This window comes from Engystomops pustulosus, chromosome 7 (genome assembly GCF_040894005.1).
Source record: "Engystomops pustulosus chromosome 7, aEngPut4.maternal, whole genome shotgun sequence".
Classification (NCBI taxonomy): Eukaryota; Metazoa; Chordata; class Amphibia; order Anura; family Leptodactylidae; genus Engystomops; species Engystomops pustulosus.
This window is the reverse complement of record NC_092417.1, coordinates 91570590-91589515: the sequence shown is the minus strand read 5'-3', so window position 1 is coordinate 91589515 and position 18926 is coordinate 91570590. Positions and strand designations below refer to the sequence as shown.

Below are 18926 nucleotides of genomic sequence, written 5' to 3'. Positions count from 1 at the left end.
CCCAGCAGATCCCCTTTAGTAACTATACTTACTGGTCCTTTTACATAAATCATATAACAGCTGACTGATGTGGGCACTCACTTTGAAGGATGTCACTTCTTTCTGGTCATCCGTAGTGATTGGCTTTCTTGGCAAGCAGCAGATAAAGAAAGCGGTATCATAGCGCCTGGCCCTGGAGTTTTTAGAGAACACTGGAGTCAACCAGTTGCCCCATTCATGAAGGGCCCAGATGTTAGGAACACATCGAAGCTCCTTGCACATTTCAATGAATCGCATGGGATCATTCTGAACCTCCTCTCTCCATTTGGCTACAGCTTCATAATCTTGATCATAGGCACCCATAAACTTCTGGTTGTCTTCAATATTTGAATCTTCTGAAACCACCAATAAAATACCAGATTCTTCAAAGGTCTCCCTTATAGCACAGATCCGGAAGGCCACCTCACCAGGGACCAGGGATCCAAACTTCCTCCTGTCAGTGATGAACATAGGAGGCCTGGTGTCACAAGGCTGCTTTACTATGCCAAGCCCAAAGTTAGGTTTCTGTGCATGTCTCGCAAAAACTTTCACCCAATCATTGGAAAAATCAGATGGTTCAACAAGACCTCCAGGAAACACAAATGCACTGGGCATGAACCCACTTTTCTCACTGCGTTGTAGAAAAAGAACTTCATAGTCAAAGGTGGTTTTCTTCAGGTGGCCTTTAGAAGAACCCAGGATTATGGTTTTCGAGACAGAACTTACATGTTGGCATCCAGCTGTTAAAATTAGGGTTGCAGCCTCCCTCCAGTACTTTAACGTGTAGTTCATTTCAGTAGCTTAGATTTTCGATTTGTGTAATAGTAGTAGCTAGATATGTCTTGTTAGAACAGTGTAATGAGCTAGGTACGAGCTGCATTCGAAAGGTTCTTCCTGTGGATAGAAAAAATGTGCAATACTTATCAAGACAGCCGTTCTATGTCAGTCTTAATCTTACCTGCGCTGAAGAGAAGATGCACTTTAAAGGAAACCTACCACTTCTGAAGGTAGGTATGAGATACAAACACCGGGCACCAGCTCAGGGTGAGCTGGTGCCGGTGCTTAGTCTCGTTAGTGTTAAAACCGCGGTATCGCGGTTTTAACACTTTTGAAACTTTCTAGCAGAAACTGCTTCGGCGCTTCGTGCACACGATCGTGCGCGCGCCTACATTGGAAACGCCGCAGGCGTTGCGCGCGCACGGTCGCGCGCAGCGCCGAAGCAGTTTCTGCTAGAAAGTTTCAAAAGTGTTAAAACCGCGATACCGCGGTTTTAACACTAACGAGACTAAGCACCGGCACCAGCTCACCCTGAGCTGGTGCCCGGTGTTTGTATCTCATACCTACCTTCAGAAGTGGTAGGTTTCCTTTAATTTATTTCTTTTAAATCAGGTAACTTTTATTAAAGCACATACATTGTTACAGTATTCAAATACAAGGATCATAGTCTTAACTGTATACATATAACATCAGTTTTTACCATATAAACTTTCCCCCCCAATACCCTCCCCCCAAGTCTGGCTGTTTCATGTACCTCAGAAAGTGCCTCTTATTTCAAGGCCCATAGAGCTAACTCCTTCAACATCCATTTGCCTTTCCTTCCCAATTCCGACTATCCTTCAGGGCAAACCTTCTGCCATCTCTGATTTAAATGCTCTGTTCCTATTCCTGGACACTCCAACCATTTACTCCACTGCTTCCCAAATTTCTTAATCGTGTTTCTCTTCAGGTATACCCCTAATTCCAATGCACTTCATTTATAGTGAGGCTATGTCCTTAACATGCCCAGGTTTTGGAAAAAGTGGTGTGAGGGTTGCAGATCTGTTTACAACAGTTGTTCCACATTTATCAAGTGTTTTAGTTTTCGGTCACTTTGACAACTACTAAGAAAAGGGGGGGGGGGGACTAGGAGTGGTGTGACTTCCCAGCAGGAAGCATTTTCAGCAGGTACACGTGACACATCTCACCAATATACCACATTGTTAAACATATAGCATGCTGCAAAGAAAATTATCACTAGTAAATACATCCCAATATACTTATATCCCTTATCAAGGTACATTAATCTCTACTTTCAAAAACTTAAATTTGCATTTGACTGTGACCCTATAGAGCAGCGGTCAGGAACCTATGGCTCGCAAGCCAGATGTGGCTCTTTTGATGGCTGCATCTGGCTCGCAGACAGGGCTTGTATCCAGGGATGAACTGGCTATAAGATCCACCGGCTGATTAGACTGGGGCCAATGGGGTCGGTTGAAAAATAAAAAACCATGTACTCACCTTTCAGACGCTTCCCCGCAGATCCGCTGATACAGTTCAGCCAGCAGCGACCGCTCCGTGCAATGCCGGCGTCGCAATCGGCTGACATCATAGTCTGTGAGCCGGCGCACAGAGCTATCACTGCTGGCCGAACTGTATCAGTGGAGCTGCGGGGGAGCGTCTGAAAGGTACAATGTTTATTATTTTAACCCCTTACCGACATTTGACGTAATAGTACTGCATCGCGGGAGGTGCATTCCCGCAAAATGTAGTACTATTACGTCATGCTTCTGGGACCGGCTCCTGAACAGAGCCGGTGCCAGATGCTGCGGGTGTCGGCTATATATTATAGTCGACACCTGCCTCTAACATTCGCAATTGGAGATTTCTCTGATCGTGGGTATTAACCCCTAACACGCCGCGGTCGCTTAACGGGGGGGGGGGGGTCCGCTACTCCGATCACAGCCCCGGGACTGCCAGTGCCCGGGGCTGCATGCTCAGTGTGTTACATTACACAGTGTAATACACCTGTATTACACTGTGTAAGGTGAAGAAGATCAGTGGATCACTTGTTCACCTGTAAAAGAAACTAAAAAAAGTTAAAAACATTAAATAAAAACATTTTTTAATAAAAAGAATTAAATAAAGTTAAAGTCCCCTAAACACAAATATTCCCTATACACATGCAATAAAGTGAAAAAACCCACAAAATCGGCAAATAACCCCACATATTTGGTATCGCCGCGTCCGTAACAATCCGTACAATAATTTAGAAACATTATTGAACCCGCTCGTTGAACGTTGAATAAGCCCTAAACTAGCTCTGTCAACCAAAAAATATTAAAGTCTCCGAAAAGATGGCGATGCAAAAACAAGTGAGATTTCCTCTATATTAGTTTTTATCCAGTAAAATTGTAAAAGTAAATGAAAAACTATATAAAGGAGGTATCGCCATAATCGTAGTGACCTATAGAATAAAGATAATATACCATATATTCCGGCGTATAAGACGACTTTTGAAGACAGAAAAATCTTCTGTCTTCTCTGGGGTCGTCTTATACGCCGGTAATCGTGACCGCCCGCCGTGTATTCATGGCGGGGGTTGGGTCGCGCTGCATGGAGAGGGCTCACGGCCTGAGCCCTCTCCATAGCCGGTAAGTCTTTGCTGCATATTGCAGCAAAGGCTTACCGGTAACACCCGATCGCGGGTGTTTTCACAGCGTTTGCTGCCGGCAAAGCTGCCGGCAGCCTCAAAAAGATAGCGGCGCATGGGCGATCCGTCTCCATGGCTATTTCGTTTTAACCCCTTCATTACAATGTGCTGATAGCACATTGTAATGAATGAGGAAAATCCCCATATACTGCCATATTGTAGTATGGCAGTATATGGTAGGATCGATCAGACAACCTAGGGTTAAAGTACCCTAGGTAGTCTGAAAAATAGTATAAATAAAAATTAAAAAAATATAAATATAAATAAACAGTAAAAATCATAAACACATCAGGTATCGACGCGTCTGAAAATGCCCGATCTATCAAAATATGATAACGGTTTTTCAATGCGTTTAACCCGGTAACAGAAAATAGCGCCCAAAGTCGAAAATGGCACTTTTTTGCCATTTTGAAAAATATAAAAAAAATGTATAAAAAGTGATCAAAAGGTCGTACAGTCCTAAAAATGATATCATTGAAAATATTATCAAATTTCACAAAAAATGACACCACCCACAGCTCCGTACACCAAAGTATAAAAAAGATATTAGCGCCAGAAGCAAAATCAAAAAAATTATTTTTGTACAGGAGGTTTTCATTTTTGTAAATGTATGAAAACATTATAAAACCTATACAAATTTGGTATCCCCTTAATCGTACCGACCCAAAGAATAAAGTAGACATGTCATTTGGGGCGCTCAGCGAAAGACGTAATATCCAAGCCCACAAGAAAATGGCGCAAATGCGTTTTTTCACCATTTTCATTGCATTTGGAATTTTTTTCCCGCTTCTGAGTACATGGCATGGATTATTTAATAAAATAAAAATTTAAGGTACAGTATGGTAACATTTACAGTAAAATGGATGATGGTAATGTTGTTGTTGTATGCCTTATGTTTATGAGCGACAGTTTTCCTGCTATATACCTGCATGTCATAAGAATTTAAATTAAAAAAAGGACCATGTTAAATTCAAATCTGTTTTTTTAAAAAAATGTTACCGTTGTTTTGTATGCATTGGAAAAGGGGTAGTCTTAAAACGCGAATATATCTTAAACCCTATATTTTAATCAGGAAAGTAGGGGGGTCGTCTTATACACCAGGTCGTCTTATATATACATTCAAGAGTTAATAAAATCTCATCAATAAGTTAATGACCCACTAAAATGAAGTATTTGTAAAGTGCATCTCATGTCGCAAAAAATAAGCCCTTATATGCCCAAATTGCCAAAAAAATAAAGATTGTATAGCCAATAAAAAGTGACAATGGATAATCTGCTCTAAATGGCGCAGCTTCCCTTCGATGCCCTGGCGTGTGCCCATACAGCAGGTTACCACCACATATGGGGGATTGTTATATGCGGGAGGGATTGGGTATCAAATTTTGTGGAGTGTTTTGGTATTTTATCCACTGAGAATTTGTACATTTTTTGAAAAACACATTAATTTAGCCAAAAAAATGTACTTTCAAAATTGCATCCGATTTAGTTTTAACCCCTGTAAAACAATTAAAGGGTTAACAAACTTCATAAAAGTTGTTTTACGTACGTTGAGGGGTGTAGTTTCTATAATGGGGTAATTTATGGGATTTTACTTTTATTTAGGCCTCTCAAAGTGATTTGAAACCTGAGCAGGTCCCTCAATAGCAGGATTTTGCGCCCCATAAGCCCCATAACATCCTACAAAAATGATAGTATGTATAAAAAAACCATGTCCACATAAAGAAGACATTTAGTGACTGTTAGTTATTAAGTATTTTTGCGGTGATGACTATGTATGGAAAAAGTAGAACATTTTGAAGTTCGAAAATCAAGAATTTTTCCAAATTTTCACCAAATATCTGATTTTCTCATAAATAAATAAAATACCACCTAAATTTTTCAACTAACATGAAGTACAAAGTGTCACGAGAAAACAATTTTAAAATCACTTGGATATGTTAAAGCGTTTCAAAGTTATAACCATTTAAAGTGACACAGGGCAGATTTGAAAAAATGGGAGTGTCAGGAAGGTGAAAAGTGGCTTTGGCGTTAAGGGTTAATGTGCTGGACAGTGGACTGGCTGGCTTTATACAGGGGGCGGGCTGGCTGTATACTGTGGAGGGACTGTCTGGCTATATATTTGGGAGGGGCTGGCTGGCTATATTCTGAGGAGAGACTGGCTGGCTATTTACAGGGGAGGGACTAGCTGGCTATATACTGGGGAGGGAATGGCCGGCTATATACTGGGTAGGGGTTGGATGGCTATATACTGGGGGGACTGGCTGGCCATATACTGGGGGGGCTGTCTGGCTATATACAGGGGGGGCTGACTGTATACTGGGGGGTGTCTTGCTATATATTGGTGGGTGCTGGCTATATACTGAGGGGGTGGGGCGGGTGGCTGTATACAGGAGGAAGGGCCGGGAGGCTGCATACAGGGGGGGGGGCAGGCTGGCTGTATACTGGGGAGGGGCTGGCTATATACTGAGGGTACTGGCTGGCTATATACTGGGGGTACTGGCTGGCCATATACTGGTGGGGGCTGTCTGGCTGTATACTGTGGGGACTGGCTGGCTATATGCAGGGGGGCGGCTGTATACTGGATGGGGCTGGCTATATACAGGTGGGGCTGGTTTGCAATATACAGGGGGGGCTGGCTGTATACTGTGGGGACTGGCTGGCCATATATGGGGGAGGGGCTGTCTGGCTATATACAGGGGGGGCTGGCTGGCCTTGTCATATGGCATAGTAGTTATATTCCTGTACATAGGGGTAGTATTATAGTAACTACATTCTCGTACCTAGGGAGCAATATTGTAGTAGTTCTATTCACTTACATAGAGGGCAGTATTATAGTAGTTCTATTCACTTACATAGAGGGCAGTATTATAGAAGTTATATTCACTTACATAGAGGGCAGTATTATAGTAGTTCTATTCTTGTCTATGGGAGAGGATAGACGTGTGTGTGTGTGTGTGTGTGTGAGCTCCCTGCAGGGTGGAGGCATGGCCTCTGACCCAGGAGGAGGAGGAGAGGGTAGCTGGGCTGAGGATCCTGGGAAAGCCCAGAGCCTGGAGTGCGGCCTGCAGCATGGAGATCATGGAGGAGCTGTAATGGTGGCTGGTGAGTCAAGTGAAGTTTTTGGTGTTTCTGGGCTGACATCAAGTGTTTCTAAGATATATTTAAGATGGAGATGCAAATAAGCAGATTAAGCGACAATATTAAGAATGAGACTGACCCAAAAGAAAAGTTGATAAAATGTGAACGCTTGGATAACCATACACGTGAATTGACTTTATTAAAAGAGAGACTGAATCCAGATACTAAGCCTGTACCGAGAGTAGAAAGTTGGGAAATGGAGAAGCAGAGATCGGCCAGAGCTCAGACTGTACAGGAAGGACATTATTGGAGAGAAAGACATTGATTATGACACTGTGTACTGTACAACATTGGGGACCAGGGAAACCCTGTACGTGTTTCATGTAGGTTGACGGAATTGCTAAAGATGGATACTGCATGTGATACTGGTAATACAGGGTTAACTCCAGCAGACTCTGTGTGCATTATGGATGAGGGGAATGGCTCTCCTATGTGTGACCTTGAGAGTTCCCCATGTACAGAGAGTGCCCCAAAATATGAGAATTCTGGAAATCGGTACACAAGATTATTGAACAAATTATCAGGAAGCCCTTTCATACTCATCCTGCGCAGGTACTCCTTCATTTGGACTTGAAGCAGCATACATATGTTCGTAAGAGCCTTTTGTGCAAGCTATTTACAGTAGCTAGGAATGTCATTACTCGCCATTGGAAGGCTTCTACTCCCCTGATACAGCAGAATATGTAAGGGAAATAAATGTAATCTATAGATATGAAATATAGCAACAATCCAACAAGAAAAACAGAATGCACCAAAATTGCTCGACCATGACAATACAGTAAATTTTATTTTAATCCAAACAGAAGCGATAAATGACACAAACATTAAAAAGCATTTAAAACATGTAATGTACACGAAATGTGACTGGAGACCGTGGTGGGGGTCAACACAGTGCTACCACCTGCAGAAACACTCAGTGGTGAAACAGTATTCCTACCACACAGAACCCGCAGAATCTGTGTGGTAGGAATACTGTTTGTGTCATTTATCGCTTCTGTTTGGATTCAAATAAAATTTACTGTATTGTTATGGTCGAGCAATTTTGGTGCATTCTGTTTTTCTTGTTGGATTGTTGATATACTCTAGTGCACTAGCTCAGTTGCATTATAGGTTGTGCTGACCAGTGTATTGTCTAATGAGATATGAAATATAGCTTGCTAATAGCCTCCTCAAAGGGCAACCGACAACAGATATGGGCACCATGGACAGCTCACAAACTAGGTGACCCAATTGTGGTCTAAAGCTAGCATTTAAAGGTCTGTGTCACTTGTCCTGTCACTACTACCAGTTGGAACAGCTCACAGGGATCCCATCCCAGCCTTTATCTAGTCAATTCATACATGAATCATTATAAAATCATATTTTCTTTATTATGTAAATTATGCTGGTCACATGGTCAGAAGCAGTGATGTCACCCCTGTTACCACTCCCCTCTCCTCCCCCTGCTCATGTCTGTGTGTAATTTATAGTAAAGCATTGCTAGTGTCTTTGCTTTATCTGCTGACAAGCTTTCCTTCCTAGAGGGAGACAGAGACATCAGCTACACATGTACCTGACATGTTCTGCTATAACATGGCTGCCTAGAGCTGTTGTATCTCTCCTATGGAGGGCCATGGAGGACCATTACACCTTTATACATCACACCATTATACAGGCTGTCAGTCACGTGTATAGGAGTATATCATACACATACAGGCTGCAGGGGGCGTGGCGGCCAGCACCAGGAAGCACATGGAGGAGCCATTACACCATTATACCTCACATCATTATACAGGCTGTCAGTCAAGCACTGAGGGGTGTGGCTATGCCTCCCACTCTTGAATAAGCTGGACAGCTTGAATATGATAATGACTCATTTTACATCTCACAGGTCATTTGCATACAGCTTTAGGACCTCATTGCTTAAGTTTACAAGTATATAGAGGGACAATGAAGGTATAGAGGCAATGCTTTCTAATGGAAGTTTATGAAAATATATTTAGTTTAGTGGGTTAATTTGCCTGACGGGTTCTCTTTAAAGAAAACTACTTCTTTGGGTATGAATAAAGCAACACCAATGAGGTCCCCACAAACAATAAGCACCAGACTTTAGGGATGAGACCAGAGGCATCTGCGGGAGTGTTTTTACTTATTGTTGTTGTTTTACTTATTGTTGTATACTTATTGTTGTATCTTTTTTCGTCTCAGACAGAGCATGTAATAGCGAGATAATGTACATGACTAAATATGGGGGGGAGGGTTGAAGGTCAAGAGGGACAAGATAATGCATATTACTGGTTTCATATACAGCAAATGTATCTTGATCTCGCCCATTTCTCTCAGTAGCGTTTGCAACACAATCTGAGGACTGTTTGTTCGTGTTATTGTATTATTGAACGAAATCAATAAAAAGTATTGAAACAAACAAAAAAAAGGTCTTAAACTTAACACTCTGAAGGTGCAATTCACAGTAATAAATGCCCAGATGCAAAATAAATTATCTAACCAGCATCTAGTGCATACCTTCTTTAAAGCCCTAAGGAATTTAAATCCTGTGGCCCACCCTCTAGCCCCCTCCTGGGATCTATCGGTGGTCCTCTCAGCCTTATCCAAAACCCCATTTGAGCCTCTTCATAACTGCTCTCTAAGGTTCTTTACCATTAAAGGATTCTTTCTGACCGCCATCGCGTCAGCCAGGCGAGTTAGTGAGCTACAGGCACTATCATTCAAAGAACCATATTTCAGAGATTTATGTGACTGCCTCATTTTTAGGACAATGCCAGGGTTTCTACCTAAAGTCTCTTCAACTAAAAGTATCACTCAAGAGATTATGCTCCAAGCTTTCTTTCCACAGCCTCTCAATCAGGAGCAAGAAGATCTTTAAACCTTGGCGGTAAGAAGAACGGTTCTTTTCTATCTTCAAAACATTTTGTCTTTAACGAAAGCAGAAAATGTATTCCTCCAATTCAAGGCCCCTAATAAGGGACAAAGGGCTAGCCAGGTGGATCCGAGCCACCATAGAAAAATGCTACAACTTAAAGGGTATTCAATCCCCTCTCAAGATAAGAGTTCCCTCTACACGGTCTACAGCTACCTCTTAGGTCACGTCCCCCTGGAGGAAATCTGCAGAGCTGCCACGTGGTCACCATCCACTACCTTCGTCAAGCATTATAGGCTAGACAATCTCTTAGCAGAGGGCACTCTATTTGGCAGAAGAGTGCTTGAGTTGGCAACATCTGGCCCACCAATCCTAAGGGTTTTTTTGAAACATTTTATTAATTTTTCCAACAGAAAACATAAAATACATAACACATACAACCAGAGAGTGGTGTCCATACTTTACAAAAGTGCTCATTACATTTGCATAATACATTGCTTATGATGTACATAATATGGGAGAGTACATTTTGAGATCAGCCTGTATTTTGCTATGTGGCAGTAGTCATTGTAAATTCTAGTGTGTTCCCGGTGGTTTGAGAGGGAGCAGGCCGGTTTCAGGAGGGTCCTTGTCCCAGTGATATAGTAGGGGTGTCAATGTGTATCCATAGCCTCCCCAGTGTCCCTTTAAGTTCTTCCTGATTGTACCACTGTGTAAATCCTAATGTTTATATGTACTGCTTTACAAAGTCCATTTGTGTGTGTTGCCCCTGCGACGATCAGGAAAACAAAAATTTACTTACTCAGAAGAGTCCAGGGGCAGCACATGCTTTCCTCCCTTATATAACTTTACTATTTCTTTATAATAATACACAGTCTCCTAGTGCCTCTGCCCTCTTATAGGGCGCCTTAACTAGTTAATTTACTACATATGTACTACTTGGTAACCTGTCTCTATCTGATTGGTTCTAGAGGATAAACCCATTTGTGTGTGTTTCTCCCTGGACTCCAGGAAAAGAAAATTTCGAGTAAGTTTTTGTTATTCTTGTACATATGGGGCACTGTTATAGTAGTTACCGTATAAACCGAGTTTTTCAGCACAAAAAAATATGCTGAAAAACCCAAACTCCGCTTATACTTGAGTAAAAAATAAATAAATAATCAAAACTCACCTTTCCGGCAGCCCCCTCGGGTCTTATGTATGATCCGTCGGTCAGCCACAGGTCCGTGTGACGTCACAGGCTCAGACATCAGCCGCTGCGGCTGACATCAGAGCTGTGCGCGGCACCGACCTACCGCTGATGGACCCAAGGGGGCACCGGAAAGGTTTGGGGGGGCTGCTGGCTATAACGGGGTGGGGGGGCTGCTGGCTATATACTCGGGAACAGGGGCTGGCAGAATATATCTTCGGGCACAGGGGCTAGCAGGATATAAACTGGGGCAGGGGCTGGCAGGCTATATACTGGGGAAAGGGCTGGCTAGATACTGGGGGGGCAGCGGCTGGCTATATACTAACGGGGCCTGGCAGGCTATATACTACAGGGGGCTGGCAGGCTATATACTACAGGGGCTGTGACCAATGCATTTCCCACCCTCGGCTTATATTTGAATCAATGGGGGTCATTTACTAAGGGCCCGAATTGTGTTTTTCCGTAGGGTTACCTGAATATTACCATTTTGCGCCGATTTTCCCTGATTCTCCCTGGGTTTTTGGCACACGCGATCAGATTGTGGATCAGATTGTGACGCAACAGAAATCGGGGGGCATGGCCAACAGAAAATCTGACGGATTCGGAAAAAATGCCGTATTTTTTTTTAAAAAAAGGGTCGCTTGACAAGCGCTTACCTGCACCCAGCAATGGATCGTGAACTCCAGTGAACTCCGACGGACTTCAGCGCAGCAGCGACACCTGGTGGACATCGGGCGCACTACCTTAGTGAATAGCCGGAAGACCCGAATCCTCCACAGAGAACGCGACGCTGGATCGCGACAAGACCGGATAGGTAAATCTGCCCCAATAGGTTTTCCCAACTTTTTGTGGTAAAATTAGGGGTCTTGGCTTATACTCGAATATATACGGTATATTCTTGTACATAGGAGCAGTATTATAGTAGTTATATCCTTGTACATGGGGGCTGTATTATAGTAGTTATATTCTTGTACATAGGGGGCAGTATTATAGTAGTTATATTCTTGTACATAGGAGCAGTATTATCGTAGTTATATATTTTTGTACATAGGAGCAGTATTATAGTAGTTATATCCTTGTACATAGGAAGCAGTATTATAGTACAGGCAGATCCCGGGTTACATACAAGATAGGTTCTGTAGGTTTGTTCTTAAGTTGAATTTGTATGCAAGTTGGAACTGTATACTTTATTATTGTAACCCCAGTCAAAATGTTTTTGGTCTTTGTGACAATTGGATTTTAAAAATGTTGGGTTGTCATAAGAACCAGGATTAACAATAAATCTTAATTACAGACACATTTGATAACTGTTATAGCTGTTTATTGTAGCCTAAGGACTAAAGTACAGCAAATTACTAAAATCCAGAGGTCTGTTTGTAACTAAGGGTCGTATGTAAGTCAGGTGTTCTTAAGTATGGGAACGCCTGTAGTTATATTCTTGTATGTTGGAGCAGTATTATAGTAGTTATATTCTTGTACATAGGGGGCAGTATTATAGTAGTTATATATTTTTGTACATATGAGCAGTATTATAGTAGTTACATCCTTGTACATAGGAAGCAGGATTATAGTAGTTATATTCTTGTACATTGGAGCAGTATTATAGTAGTTATATTCTTGTACATAGGGGGCAGTATTATAGTAGTTATATTCCTGTACATAGGGGACAGTATTATAGTAGTTATATTCCTGTACATAGGGGACAGTATTATAGTAGTTATATTCTTGTACATAGGGGGCAGTATTATAGTAGTTATATTCCTGTACATATGGGGGGCAGTATTATAGTAGTTATATTCTTGTACATAGGGGGCAGTATTATAGTAGTTATATTCTTGTACATTGGAGCAGTATTATAGTAGTTATATTATTGTACATAGGGGGCAGTATTATAGTAGTTATATTCCTGTACATAGGGGACAGTATTATAGTAGGTATACTCTTGTACATAGGGGGCAGTGTTATAGTAGTTATATTCTTGTACATAGGGGGCAGTATTATAGTAGTTATATTCTTGTATATAGGGGGCAGTATTATAGTAGTTATATTCTTGTACATAGGGGGTGGTATTATACCTATTTACCTTTCTTCTTTTTTTGCCATGTGATCGCATTTTTAACCATGTTCCAATAAATCTTTTCTTTTTTAACTCTTCTTTGCCTGTTGCCGATGGTTGTCGCTTTTTTTCCCACCACTATATTGTCTCCGGGTCCGGCCCGGACCATCCATCGTGGCACGGCACCCACTCCTGCTGCTGACTTAAAGGTGAGCCGACACTGTCTTTTTTGTGTTTTTTTTTCCATTATAGTAGTTATATTCTTGTACATTGGAGCAGTATTATAGTAATTATATTCTTGTACATAGGGGGCAGTATTATAGTAGTTATATTCTTGTACATAGGGGGCAGTATTATAGTAGTTATATTCTTGTACATAGGAGCAGTATTATAGTAGTTATATTCTTGTACATAGGGACAGTATTGTAGTAGTTATATCCTTGTACATAGGAAGCAGTATTATAGTAGTTCTATCCTTGTACATAGGAAGCAGTATTATAGTAGTTATATCTGCAACACCCTCGCCGATACAAGGCAGAGGAGTGGTTGCGAATACGTCCCACCATGTAGCCTGCAGCCTGTGAAGGGTCTGATCAACCCCACAGCAGGTCACTACATAACAAATACCTCACATAGATGGGCATTGCAGTGGTAGATCCTGCCTGGTAAGGCAGGAGTTAATTCTTTGTTGTGATGTAAGATGTGTCATCCAATCACATGTGTTATCCTAATGTCTGTGAGCTGAGAGGTAATTGGAGGAGTAGCCACCACCTGACCATTTGGGAGTGAAGGAGAAGAAGACTGGAATGAATCCAGTGAGTTCCAGTGAGAAGAGAGTGCAGTGTGAGGAGAGAGTTCACTCTCTCAGATTAGAGACTCTGAGGAGTCAGTGCAGCTAGCACATCAGACCAGAGCAGGTGAGCCCAGCTCCCTGCTGAAGACTGTAGTGAGACAGTTAGTTAGGAAAGGGATATCATCCTACCTTCAAGGGTGATATCTGAAGCAACCCAGGACAAGCTGAAGCATCCTTCTAGGACACAGCTACCTCCCAGCCTGCCCTTGCATCCAGGCTGATTATCTACATCCTGTGGCTCCCTCCAACTGCATCTCAGCAATCTACCATTCTGTTAAGGCACGTTGCTGCAGTTCCTGTCGGTTCCAATAAAGAACTGTAAGTTGTTTTTGTTCAACGTCTGCCTCCGTCTGGTCCCTGCTACTACGGCTGTCACCATCACGGGCACCCTGTCCACCACACAGAGACCCATACTCTAGAGACCAAAGGGTTGCCCCAGGGAGATCCGCTATAGCAGCCTCTCCCTCATAATTTCTTGCCAACACCACCCTGTTGGAGACCTGCCAGGCTGTAGGACAGCCCTCCGGTTCCCCATACCAAGCACCGTGACACTAGCGTGCCTAGGCCGCAACCGCCAGCCACTCAGGTACTGTGGGCCCCGGCTGACTCCAGGCCCCGAGAAAAGGCTAGGCCCCGGTGGGGGATGTTGCATATCCTTGTACATAGGAAGCAGTATTATAGTAGTTCTATTCTTGTACATAGGGGGCAGTCAGTGTCCCTTTAAACATATTGTATGGCTCTCGCAGAATTATATTTTAAAATATGTGCCGCTAATGGATCTCTCAGTCAAAAAGGTCTGAGGTCTGCTATAGTGTGTAATGTAGCCTGCCAATGTATGGCAAAGTAAGTGCATGTATGCGCATATAAATACACATATATAATAGGTGTTTATGTACATATTCAGTTCAATATACTTTCTAGGTAGAATAGAAAGTCATCTAGTGAATTAGGATTTACTGGATGGATTAGCTACTGAAAAACCTATTGAATTATGGTATCATTGTGCTAGTTTTGATAAATGTGGGTCTTAAAGTTTTCCCTGACTTACTTTTCGGTAGTATTAGTAAATCTTTTCCTAGAAACAGCTTGTCTGGCACAATTGTTTTGCTGACATGGGAACTTAAAATGACAGCTGCAGCCTGTGACCTGAGGAAACCAGCACATTCATCATGGCGATCTCCACTTCTACAGAATATTTCACAAACACTACATTACCCGAGCCCGAGTCCTTATTGCTGAAGATGTGAGCTTGGTGGAAAACATACCTTTCCTGGGACTTCCATAATGCGCTGACAATAAATAACAGAGATTATTTTACTTTAGGGAAGTAATAAAACTTGCCTGTAAGTTGGCGCCCTCGTGTGGTCATGAAAAATAATGACATTTGTGGTGTGAAACCGTGCTGGACAGATAGCTAGGAGGGGAGGGTGGTTCTATATACTGTACATAGTGTAATGCAGTCTGTTGAGTGTGTTTCTTACTGGCTCATTGTGGCTCATTCTGCTTAGATGTTGTTTTTGAACCTAACTGGTGCAGTTTGCCTCATTAATGTGCACTTTGCGGCAGATAATCCAATAGTGGCGTAAACTCTTAGTAAATCTGGTCTGTTTTCAGAATATATACACGGTTGCACTGTTTTCCAAGTTTTTTATCTAAGCCTACCAAGTGTTTTAATGTCTGATGATCCTGCCATGTACGGTAATGTGCAATACATCTCCATAGCGATGTATGGCGCAATACGCCGGAACACGGGGGGAGAGATAGGACATGTCCTATCGGCAACATCCGCCCACCGGGGCCTAGCCTTTCCGTGGTGGCCAGGAGGCAGCCAGGGCCCAGAATACCAGAGTGGCTGGCTAGTGCAGCCTTGGGCACGCTGTGGTCACAGTACTTGGTATGGGGACTGGAGGGCTGACCTACAGCCTGGCAGGTTTCCAGCAGGTGGTGTGTGCAAGAAATTTGGAGGGAGAGGCTGATGTACTGGTTTGTCCCTGGGGCAACCCCAGAGGTGTCTGTCGGATGAATCCCTGGTTGATGGATGGGGAAGCCCGTCGTGGTAAGCAGCCGTATACAGGGATCAGACAGAGGCAACATTGTGCAAATCAACTTACAGTTCTTTATTGAACAGCAGGCAACGGCCAAAAAAGGGGAACAGCAGATTCTTTATGCTGGCAGGATCATGGAGAGTTGGTCCGCAGGTGCGATGCATACAGCCTGATTGTCAGGGGTGTTACATATCTTTTACCCATGTATAGAGCAGTATGGTACCGCACGTGTGCGGCACCATACCGCTCCATGCGGCCATTGCTGTCTATGGGGCCGTACATACATCCCCCATACAGTGTGAATGAATGTAGGACTGAGGAGCTTCTTTATCCATGCCTGTCATGAGCATACTTCCCATGCATCATGAATGTGTACCACAATAGGGTATTGTTAAATGTTGGTGGGTCAGAGGAATGGGGCACTATACTGTGGAGTAAGGAATCGTACAGTGGGCGTTATATTGCGTGTGGGAGGGGTGGGCGCAGGGTCGGCTCAAGGTTTCAGTGGACCCCTGGGCGACAGAACCTCAGTAGGCCCCTTTGCAGTAAACTTACGTGGCAGCATTAAAAATTCAGAAACTAAAACACTCTGTTTCTCTAAAATATTCCCTGGTTTATTATACCAAACAGCCCCATCCTGGTTACTTTTTATAGAACCTCCTCATGTTCATTTTAGATAAAGCCACCCATGGATTCCTTAAGTACAGCCTTATTTGGGCCCCCCAGGCAACCTGGGCCCTGGCACTTGCCCAGGTATGCCCAGTGCTGGCGCCGGCCCTGGGTGTATGTGAATTAAACTGTGTCCGCAGGCCAATAAAAGGGGCATTGTACCATGTTGGGCCACTATAACTATATGGAAAGATTTGGTGGCTTAAAGAGGTTTTCCCACCAAACAAGTTAGGCCCTATCCAAAGTGACAGTGAGAACAGTGGGTCCGAGGTACCTCTCTCAGACCCCTCGTCGCTGCCAGATATGAATGGAGCTGACGGCCATGCATGTCCGTGCTGCTCCATTAATTTCTATGGAGCTGACGAAGTTTGCGAACGCGTCGCTTGGACCCCCCATTCTCTGATCAGCAAGTTAGGCCATATCCTGTTGCTGGGAAAAGCCCTTTAAGATACAAAATGTAACCCTATTTTCTTTTGTACAGTGTTCGGAGGTATGCATTGACAATTGGGTTTAATCATTTGGTATTGGTGTATTTAAGCATATCACATTATACCTTGATACATCTTCCCTTTATGTGTGATTCCATCTGTTGAAAAGCCAATTGTGATTCAATCATGTTAAATACTTCCTATGGAGGTGGGATATCCAAGTGTTGTGTGATACTGTAAGCTGAACCCCTGTATCTAAGCCTCTCATGTGTTTCCTTAGACCTCAATGCAGGACATGTGATGTGGCATTCCTCAGATCCAGCTGTCACTGTGTCCAGAAAGCTGTGGGATGAAGCACACAGAGGAATCTCACACACTGGTTGAGCATTAAGAGACTAGTATAATCGTATTAGGAGAGAAAGCATTTTGGGAGCTGTAATCCACTAGCTTTCCAGGCTGACTTTTTATGTAATGACAATCTGTGAAGGTTAAAGTATTGACTAGGGGATAGAAAGCACGGCTTGAATGTAAATTATCATCAGTAATGTTCTGGCTTTATCACCACTAGTGCCATCATAAACCACAGAAAGCGCTTCGTTCACAATCTTGTCTCCTGCCACATCCCCTGTCACTTTTTGAACCGGATAAAATAAGATAAGTTTTGCCAAAATTGGGGAATGTTGGGAACTATTCCAACTGCATCACAATCAGGGGAGCACAACTCACTTTTGAAAATAATTATCTGGCCTTAACAGTAAGACATCTAAAATAATTTGGTATCTCTGTGAACTTAAAGAGAACCTGTCATGCAAATTAATCCCCCAAAACTAAATTTATTTTTATAAACTGCCATTAGAAAGCACTGTCCCTATTCCTTGATTGTCCTTCTACATGCCTGTAAACTTAAGCAAACAGGTCCTAAAGCTCTATGCAAATGACCTGTGAAATGTCCAATGAATCATTATCATAGTCCAGTGGTGGCGAACCTATGGCACGGGTGCCAGAGGCAGCACTCAGAGCCCTTTCTGTGGGCACCCGGGTCATCGCCCCAGCGCACCAGACAGGACTCAAAGAATCTTCCTGCAGTTCCAAGCAACTTAAAAGATGCCGATTTCAGTCATATATTTAAGTGATACTTACTTCGCTACTTGGGTATGTAGGAAGAGGGAGAATGAGTAGACAGGGACAAATTATCTTTGGAAGACCTTCTGCTGGTCCCACAATTCTCTGTGTACAGAGGGAAACTGGAAAGAAGCTAAAATGATGCAAATTTTCCATCTTGTCCTCAGAAGGCCAATATGATCAAACGTTATTGAAGAACAGGGTGCAATTACTGCTTTAATAATTCTTTGGCACCTCGCAATAAATAAGGGGGGTTTTGGGTTGTAGTTTGGGCACTCGGCCGCTAAAAGGTTCGCCATCACTGTCATAGTCCATGATTCATGAGTGCAGGGCACAGCCACACCCCACAGTGCTTGACTGACAGCCTGTATAATGATGTGACACTCCTGGTGCTGGCTGCCTCTCTATACTTCCTGGTGCTGGTGGCCACACCCCATGCAGCCTGTGTGTGTATTCAACCACTCCAGGATGCAGCCATGTATATAGCAGAACATGTCAGGTACTTGTGTAGCTGATGTCTGTGTCTCGCACATGTCTAAAGCAGAACATGTGTGTAGCTGATTTCTGTGTCTCTCACATGTGTATAGGAGAAAGCGTGTCAGCAGATAACGCACAGACACTAGCAATGCTTTACTATACATTACACACAGACAGTGGCGTAACTAGGAGAGGCAGGGCCCCATAGCAGGCTTCTGATTGGGGCCCCGCTCCCCCCCATACATATTTGTATACTCACACATGCAAGTTACAATCACACATTTATACACACAGATACATTTATACATATAGAGCATATACACACACACATACAGTGACATATACAAACACACAGAATATATACACACATACAGTATATGCAGACATCATACACTGCAAACACATACAGCATATAAACATCACAGATGCAGCATATATACATCACATAAATGTTACATACATTTTATGATGTTCAATGGGCAGCATAATATGGATAAAATGATGTACATCCTCCACTCATTAGTGTATCAGGTTGGATGGCGGGGCCCCCTGACACTTTGGGCCGCATAGCGGTTGCTATGGCTGCTACCACTGTAGTTACGCCC

General features: G+C 43.0%; 1 protein-coding gene and 1 long non-coding RNA gene across 2 annotated transcripts in view; one reads left to right on the top strand and one right to left on the bottom strand.

Annotated features, from left to right (window-relative positions):
• Window positions 1–11475, top strand: part of LOC140070572 (uncharacterized) — a 32045-nt gene extending 20570 nt beyond the window's left edge. The window contains exons 2-3 of the long non-coding RNA XR_011848948.1: window positions 10454–10509; window positions 11307–11475. This is a non-coding gene — a long non-coding RNA (uncharacterized lncRNA). The remainder of the gene's footprint in view (window positions 1–10453; window positions 10510–11306) is intronic.
• LOC140068811 (acyl-coenzyme A diphosphatase NUDT19-like) lies at window positions 16–846 on the bottom strand. Its single transcript, XM_072114195.1, has one exon. It carries the CDS (start codon window positions 808–810, stop codon window positions 16–18), a length of 795 nt encoding a protein of 264 aa, XP_071970296.1. The 5' UTR covers window positions 811–846.
• Window positions 11476–18926: the final 7451 nt, after the last annotated feature.